This window comes from Ovis aries, chromosome X, assembly GCF_016772045.2.
Source record: "Ovis aries strain OAR_USU_Benz2616 breed Rambouillet chromosome X, ARS-UI_Ramb_v3.0, whole genome shotgun sequence".
Classification (NCBI taxonomy): Eukaryota; Metazoa; Chordata; class Mammalia; order Artiodactyla; family Bovidae; genus Ovis; species Ovis aries.
The window spans coordinates 33684094-33693394 of NC_056080.1; the positions used below are offsets into that span (position 1 = coordinate 33684094).

Consider the following 9301-nt stretch of genomic DNA (forward strand, 5'->3'; position numbering starts at 1 on the left):
AACTGTGGCCAAAGTTGCCCAAATAACCCAAGGTCTTTCAAGTCTACTTTTTCTGACAGAGCCTTTCTCTACCAACACATAACTGCCATTTTCCCCCCTCTATAGAAATTAATAACTATATTTAAAGATTCAGATTTAAATATAACACCTCTTTGAAATGCCCCTAAATAATTGTTGCACAATTCTCTGTACTTATACAATAAAGCATATATAAATCTATTCTAAAATATATTGTATTATGATAGTTTCTAGATGGTGTTTCCCACTCACTTGGGAGTACAAACTGCTCCAACAATTGACATATCTCTAGAGCTAGGACAATAACTGACCCAGTTTATGTTGGATGGATTAATTATTAAATAAGTCAAATTAAATAATCTCAAATTCAGTAGCCAAATCTTGTCTTTACATGAATAATTTGAATGAAAAACTCAAACAAGTGTTAAGCGGGGCTGGCAGTATTAACAAGTCCAGAAAATCGTAGAGATCTCCCTCAAATAGCATTACAAATAAGCGTTAGTTTATTTTCACCAATAAATACAGCCATCCAGGTTGCACCAAGACACATGGAACAAAATTGGCAAAGTTGGTACTCAGTACCGCAGGTAAAATAACTATCACGGATCCATTTTTTAAAGTTCCTGTGATAATCTGGCTAGTTTCATTTGCAAGAGACACAAGGACAAAAACGAAACTGAATGCTTTTGTGGAGAAGAAATTCCCTGGATGAGCAGAAAAGCCTGCCCAAGTTATGGTGTTTTCTGTTTGTTTCAAACAGGATTGAGGGGTCATATAATCAAGACGAACCCATTAAGAGTTAAAAGGGAGAGGACACACTGAAGAGATTCAACTAACACCCTGGGGAATTATCAAAAATAGTGAACTACTTTCTTCGTGAGAGTCTACGATCTGAGGAATTCACAAGGAGAAAAGGGAGCGGTCCCTCGGCACCTGAAAATGAGAAATGCTACATTTAATGAGGCTGACTTTGGCATGGCATTTTGAAGCAGGTTGTCATATAAAATGTAGCGAATGAAAATGCGATCTGAAAGCCTGAGAATAGGCTGCGGTGGGTTGGGGGCGAGGGGAGAGAGGTTAAGGATGGTGCTTGGTACATTATAAACCCTCAGAAACATTGACTGCTTTTGAATGAAATGAAACCCAACCTGAATCCAGTCCCTACTCAGTTACATAAGGAAGACAATGGATGCCTAGGCAACACCTAAGCAAGTTATGATGTAGAGGCGAATCTCAATTATTGCCTCACTAGAGGCTACAGAGCTGAGGTGCAATAGCGGAGTAGCGGAGCAGCGGGGAACCTAGGTGGACCATTATCCGACTGAGTGTGTTCGGGTCACTCCCGGGCGGAAGTAGAAGCTGAAGATTACTTGACTGTCGGTTTTGCATTTCAGCACTAAGTCATGAAATTCAGATAATTTTCCAGTTGTTCATCGAGATGGAAATCTCAGATTCCGACGATGAAGAAGACAGAGTTTCGGTCCGACATAGCAGTCAGATAGACCGATTGGCTCGAGAAGATGATTACTACCGATTCGTAACTGATCTGAATGAAGAAGATTACATACGTATGAGGGACAACAATTTGCTCGGCCCCCTAGGTGAAAGTACAGAAGAAGAGTTGCAGAAGAGGCTTCAAATAATGAAAGAAAACCTACGAAGAAACTCAGATGAAAATACAGGTATATTTCTCTTTGGGGGGAATAGGATGAGATGAAAAAGGAACTTCACGATGCTAAATAATCACTTCATAATAGTAAATATACAGAAGAGGCATAAATTACTTGGTAAGGTACTTCTCATAAAGAAAGAACTGACATTTACTTGATTTGCAATGAGAATGCCAGAGTAGGTGTTGTGGGTTTTTTTTTTTTTTTTCTGATTCATATTTGGATTGTTTTAATTCGGAAACAGTGTGAAGTAGACCACTGGTTTTTGTTTGTTTTATGGTTGTGTACCTCAATGGAAAGTACCTCCTATGTCCTGAATTAGTTTTTCTATGAAAGTGAAAGTCTCTCAGTTGTGTCAGACTCTTTGCAACCCCATGGACTATACAGTCCATGGAATTCTCCAGGCCAGAATACTGGAGTGGAGGGGATCTTCCCAACCCAGGGATGGAACCCAGGTCTTCCGCTTTATAGGCAGATTCTTTACCAGTTGAGCCTCAAGGGAAGCCCAAGAATACTGGAGTGGGTAACCTATCCCTTCTCCAGTGTAGATCTTCCCAAACTGAACAGGGATCTCCTGCATTGCAGGCAGATTCTTTACCAACTGAGTTATGAGGGAAGCCCTCTCTATCCATATAGATGTGTTAAAAAAAAAAAAACTGTAAAAAGAAATATTTTATATTCTAATAAAGTAGTTCTCAACTGGGGACAGTTTTGCTCTCCCCCACCCCAAAGGACATTTGACAATAGCTGGAGATATTTTTGGTTGTCACAGAAGGAGGCATGAGTATTACTAGCATCTAGTGGGCAGAGACCAGGGATGCTGCCAAATATGACACAATGCACAGGGTAGCTCCCCAAAATAATAATTGCCCAGTGCTAAAATGTAAATAGTTCTAAGGCTGAGAAACCCTGCTGGAACCTCAGATATGGTGCTTTCTCTCCCAGTGTAAAATAGAGGATTTTACTACCTAATGAAGAGGATACTATAATACTTTGGTTCCAGAATATGGTCTTATATGCACCACGCTAGGTTCAGTCTATTCATTTGATCTGACTTTCAGCTTAATGCCAATTAAAAATCTTGGTAATATTAAGAAGTATTCAAAATTCAAATACTTTTAATCCTATAAACTTTGTTTCTATTTGGGCAATAATCTTGTATTTTAAAACAACTTATACATTATCAAAAGCATATAACAGCCCAGGAGTAGTAATATTGGAGACTAATAAGAATTAGACAGTAATATCAATTGAATTAAAATACTGGCACTGTACCTTAACTGGTGTTTACCTGGTTTAACTGCTTTGGTGTTTTAACAGTGGACTGAAAAAAAAAAGTTGTCTCTTGACATTCCTCCCACAATGGGCTGTGTATATGATGAAATATCGAAAAACAAACTTCCATCAGATACCCTTTGTAAAAAACTCTAAATTTATCTAGGATTAGTGTACTCTTCTTTGGATGGAATTGAAACTTCCCTGCCTTTACTAATAAATCTAGATAATAAAGCTTTTAAAATATTAATTCTGTAAATGTGAAATCAGTTGAAAACATCTGAGTGTTTAAGTTCTCATTTTTGTTTGCTTTTTAAACAAAGTTTCAGAGTGCTATTTTATGATGGTTCCATTTTTGGTAGTTCTTTTATGGCCTCTCTCCCCCTCCTTTTTTTAATTAACAGATAGAGGAGATGCTTCGGGTGATGTGTCTAGTGATGACTCTCCACTAGACTGGCTTACCACTTTCAGACAAACTGAAAATGTGACAAGTGAACAAAAAGAAAATCAGTCTTGGAGAGAACAGACCCAAATTAGTGCTAACAGTGATGAGTTCAGATTCAGCTTAGAAATAAATCTTGACCTTGATGATAAAAACTCAAATCCAGAGAATGAATGTATAGCATCTGCAAAACTTCCCAGAAGAGAAGATACGGAAGACAGCCAAAGGCAAGTGGAAAATCCACAATCTGAGTCACTATTTACAAGACCATCTACATCAGAACAAGATGCAATGGAAACATTAATGGAAGTCCCACCAACTAGAAGTCAGAGAAGAGCAAAATGTATGAGCCCAATCTCTCGGAGAACCAGAGCAAGGACTGACAGTTCGCCACCTTCACATTCACTGTGGGAAATTTTTCAAAGAATGAATGAAGATATACCATCTCAGACTTTTAAACAACCTCTCATAAGTGAGAATGATACATTTTCTAGAACTGGGCATGAAGGAACATTGAGACAGCAAATGCCTGGACATGAGTTGCAAAATAAGGGTCTTATTGAAACTTCTAGAACTAGGAATGCTGTTCCTGGAGAATGTTATTCAGACACAACGTGCAGTAGTGAATCTTTGGAAGTGAGGGAAACAAATTCAACCACACCCTTCAATCTTGAAGTAGGACGAGTCCCTTGTCCAGTTCATTGTCGAGCATGTTCTCAGAGAGACAGGAGAGTTAGTAGTACTCAGTTAACATCTGACTCACCAAACAACACTACCACTTCAGAAAGTGAGCAAGAAGAACTGAAGCCAATGTTTTCACATTCTGAAGAGGCCAATGAGAGTGCTTATGTCAATACCATCAGAAATCCTGTTTACAGAATTTTAAATACTAGCTTAAGTGATACAACATCTGTTCCAACTCAGAGTACATTATGGCAGACAATGAGAGGATTTAATAACTCAAGTAATCTTATGGACAGTGGCAGTAATTTAGAGCATAGTGTCTCACCTCCAAGTGAAAACATGGAAAGGGCAGAGTCACCAAATGAAAGAAATGGACCTAGTGGTAGTAGTTGTAGACCTAGTTCTGCTTCAAATGCTAGCTATGATCCTGATTCAAATTTCACACTGATTTCAGGTTCAATCCCCAATTATATATCTAGCTCCCATTCTACTCCTATGTCCACTTCTAGCTCAAGTGATGAAGATTCAGAAATTAGCTCACAGGTGTTTGAAGACAGTGAAGAAAGAAGCTTATCAACAGACTTATCAGAGACCAGGCAAGAAGGTAGACGAATGACCCCAATAATATTTGATGATAGTGACTCTTGGTCCTCCCTTAATCTGGATCAGTTTTTCCTACAAAATGAAGATGACCCATACAAACCAACAGGACTTACCAAAGCACAGATTGAGAACTTGGCTTTAAGATCTTTTGGAGAGAATGAAGCATTTAAAGTCTGTAGCATTTGTATCACAGAGTACACCACAGGCAACACACTATGCATCCTACCTTGCTCCCATGAATATCATGATCACTGCATTGATCACTGGCTGTCTGAGCACACAACCTGTCCTATTTGTCGTGGGCCAGTAGTGGATCCCTCTGAGGCAGATAATTCTATGTGAGATCTGAATTCACAGATATCTAAAATGTTACAGTGATGGACAAAAGTCAGCTGCCTCATGTCCACTTTTAGAGCTATTTACCTTTAAACATAACAATCTGAATCTATATGGAACAATCTGAACTGAATTACTTGTTCATGAAGAAATTATTGGGCTTTCCCCAATTTCTGTTTCATAATAAAAGAAAATATTTAAAAGTCAAAAATTGTTGTTCTCTTTGACAATAAAAATGAATTACACACAATAGCACTGCACTGAATTTCAATAGAAAATTAGCATGTGCACTGGGTTGGGATATTCCTGATGCCATGAGTGAAATGTTCTAGTATGATAAAATCAATCCAGATAGATCCTAGTAGTATTTTCTAGTCATAAATCCCAAGTATCGCTTGGCCCTGTTCAAGCCTGGTTGTGTATGCAAAGAAACAGGAACCCAACTAAATAATTAAGAAGCAATTTAAGACTATTAGAGTCATTCACATACAAAGGTCGTGTTATATTCATCAGTTCAGTTCAGTCACTAAGTCGTGTCCGACTCTTTGCAACCCCATGAATCGCAGCACACCAGGCCTCCTTGTCCATCACTAACTCCCGGAGTTCACTCAGACTCACGTCCATTGAGTCAGTGATGTCATCCACCCATCTCATCCTCTGTCGTCCCCTTCTCCTCCTGCCCCCAATCTCTCCCAGCATCAGAGTCTTTTCCAATGAGTCAACTCTTCGCATGAGGTGGCCGAAGTATTGGAGTTTCAGCTTTAGCATCATTCCTTCCAAAGAAATCCCAGGGCTGATCTCCTTCAGAATGGACTGGTTGGATCTCCTTGCAGTCCAAGGGACTCTCAAGAGTCTCCTCCAACACCACAGTTCAAAAGCATCAATTCTTCGGCGCTCAGCTTTCTTCACAGTCCAACTCTCACATCCATACATGACCACTGGAAAAACCACAGCCTTGACTAGACAGAGCTTTGTTGGCAAAGTAATGTCTCTGCTTTTGAATATGCTATCTAGGTTGGTCATAACTTTTCTTCCAAGGAGTTAGCGTCTTTTAATTTCATGGCTGCAGTCACCATCTGCGGTGATTTTGGAGCCTCAAAAATTAAAATCTGACACTGTTTCCACTGTTTCTCCATCTATTTCCCATGAAGTGATGGGACCAGATGCCATGATCTTCGTTTTCTGATAGAACGCCATAAAAAGCGTTGAAACCCTTCTCTTCCTATCTCTCTCCAGCAGTTTATCCCACCCTCCTAGTACTACCTAAAAGTTTCTACTATTCCCCACTACCAATGTATTAGTCAGAGTCCAACCAAAGGCTGATGGCACACTTTAAAAGAGTGATGGAATATCATTTAATGAGGAGACTAAAATGTGAAAATAATGAAGAGAAACCAAAAGATGATGAAGTACCCAGAGGCTAGCAACTGAGAAACCAGTATTAGAACCTCTAGGATTGAAGGGGCATAGAGAGATTTGGGTTCCTGCAACCCAAATGTCTTAAGAGTTGTAGAAGTCCACCCAGAAAGAGCTATAAACTGAGAAAATGGCAGCCACTGTCAATCCAAAGTTTTGGAGAGGGAGCCTCACAGAAATGAATAACTCTTACCTTCTTTCCTCCTGACTTCTGATCTTTTGTCAGCAGTTCAGTCAGTTCAGTTCAGTTCAGTCACTCAGTCGTGTCCAACTCTTGGCAACCCCATGAATTGCAGCACACCAGGCCTCCCTGTCCATCACCAACTCCTGGAGTTCACTCAAACTCATGTCCATCGAGTCGGTGTTGCCATCCAGACATCTCGTTCTCTGTTGTCCCCTTCTCCCCCTGCCCTCAATCCCTCCCAGCATCAGAGTCTTTTCCAATGAGTCAACACTTCGCATGAGGTGGCCAAAGCACTGGAGTTTCAGCTTCAGCATCATTCCCTCCAAAGAACACCCAGGACTGATCTCCTTTAGAATGGACTGTTCAGATCTCCTTGTAGTCCAAGGGACTCTCAAGAGTTTTCTCCAACACCACAGTTCAAAAACAGTAAGTAGTTCACATTAGCCAAATCTAACCTGAAGGACTGATGCTGAAGCTGAAGCCAATACTTTGGCCACTTGATGGGAAGAACCGACTATTGGAAAAGACTCTATTGGCCAGTGCAAACAATTTTGCTTAATGTTTTCCATCCTGATACAGGTGAGAGTACATCATATTACAACCTAAAGCAACAGTCATAACTTTGTACAATTGCAACCTGTACAAATGTATTAAGTATAAACCTGCTCTTAAAATTTAGTCAGAAACATCAGTGACCTTTATTTCCTATATGAATTGCTGGTAGCCAAAGTATTTGCAAGTAACTACAGAATATAAATGGGGAGTAGTGGTGAAGTTTTTAAATTCACCTTTCAGCTAGCATATTTTTCACACAGAAGATATCTGCATGGCCACACATGAAGACTTAGATCAAACCTCTGAAATTGACATTAACTAATACTGAAACTTGTTTGAATATTCTGATTTTTTTTAATATTCTGATTTTTATTAAGCATTTCTGATATCAAGTGTACTTCATCTACTGTGAGTAGAATAATTATAATAGCATTTGGTTTTCATACTATCCTAACAGGTTCCAGTCTTCCAAAGGATGATAATTACTTAATTAATGCTTCAGTACATTCACATACACCTTCTGTGGTTGACAGAATTCTAAGATGATGCCTAATGATCCTCAAAGTAGCCCCTCCACTTGAGTATGAGACCTGTAAATATGATGGAATATTGTTCCCATTATCAGATTATGATAAACAGCACAGTTGATTGGGAAATTATCCAGAGTGAGCATGTCCCAATCAGGTGAGCACTTAAAAGGCCCAGAGAGCACTTCTAATCCATATAAGATGTTTTTTGTGCCTCTTTCCCTGCTCCCCATTTATAAGCCCAACTATATATCCTGGAAACAATATGAGACACAAATGTGAGCTCTGAAAGATCTAAAGAAGAAGGTGAATTGGCTAGGGACCCTTAGAATGACTGAGCAACTTCATGGTGGGGCATCTTATGAACTCTACCAAGAAGAAATGTGACCCAAACCCAGCATGCCCTCTAAACTTAGTAACAGTAAGTGGCTCAAATGGGCTCTTCCACTATCACATCAAATAGGAATCCCACAAATACCAAAGGAACTCTGCAGAAACTAAAAGGAGAAACAATTGGAATTATCTTTTCCAGAGTATGGGAGGATTCCTGGAAGAAATGTTACCTGAGAAAAAGAGGATAAAAAGAAATTTCCAAGTGACTAGGAGACATTTTTTAGCTTTTATTTTTATTCATTTCTCATAAAAAAAAGAAAGATTAACTCAAAAAGATAAAAAGATATAAAAGCAACAACTCACTACAAATTCACAAATACCTTTCCTCTATTTTATTCTCATTGTGTTCCTTTCACCCACCCAAATGCTTCAGTATGTAAGCTTTTCTCTCAAGAAAATGGAGTCCACAGCATGGCCATCACAAATTTGAATGTTGACCAATAGTTGAAATTCCTAATGAATAATTATACTCAGAGACTAAACAATGCTTGAAACCAAGTGAGAGAAATAGGGTTTGGCTTATCTGCTCTGAAATACTACCTGAAAGATTGAATCCATAAAGTTTCCGTATGTTTGAAAGCAAGTTGAAGAGTAAACCCTGGGTCTTTATATGTACGTGTGTGAGTAGTGTGTGTGTGTGTGTGTGTGTGTGTGTGTGTGTGTGTATGTTTTGATTCATGAAATGTTGGGGAGAAACAGTACAATGGAAAGAGCAATGGCACCAGAGGCATGGGTTTAAAATTCTATACCCGTCACTCCCTTGCCATGAAACTTTAAAAACTCATTTAATGACCCATTTAATGTTTTTTCATTTGAAAAAGAATGAGGCTTTTTCCAGCTTTAAAGTTTGATGATTACATGGTCACTTTTAATTGCTCAGTCGTGTCCAACTCTTTGCAACCCCATGGACTGTAGCCTGCCAGGCTCCTCCATACATGGAATTTTCCAGGCAACAATACCAGAGTGGGTTGCCATTTCCTTCTCCAGGAGATCTTCCTGACCCAGGGATTGAACCCAGGCCTCTAGCATTGCAAGCTGATTTTTACCATCTGAGCCACCAAATATGTTGGTTAAAGAAGTAAAATGTAGATTCCACTAATTGTTTGTCATTTACATGAGATTTATTTTTATGAAGGTTACTGATAGAAAAATACGTTTCTGCTAATAGTATTTATGTACTGTGCTTAGTCGCTCAGTC

General features: G+C 39.1%; 1 protein-coding gene across 1 annotated transcript; it reads left to right on the forward strand.

Annotated features, from left to right (window-relative positions):
* Window positions 1-1456: 1456 nt before the first annotated feature.
* Window positions 1457-5034, forward strand: LOC101120383 (E3 ubiquitin-protein ligase RLIM-like). Its single transcript, XM_004021992.4, has 2 exons — window positions 1457-1700; window positions 3368-5034. The coding sequence occupies exons 1-2, from the start codon at window positions 1457-1459 to the stop codon at window positions 5032-5034; spliced, it is 1911 nt and encodes a 636-aa protein (XP_004022041.2).
* Window positions 5035-9301: the final 4267 nt, after the last annotated feature.

What these genes read in the sequence shown, in the direction of transcription:
- LOC101120383 (XM_004021992.4), top strand. Translation starts at nt 1,457, where the DNA reads ATGGAAATCTCAGATTCCGACGATGAAGAAGACAGAGTTTCGGTCCGA. An exon ending in AAACTCAGATGAAAATACAG is followed by an intron (nt 1,701 to 3,367) that starts GTATATTTCTCT and finishes TTTAATTAACAG; the next exon opens with ATAGAGGAGATGCTTCGGGT.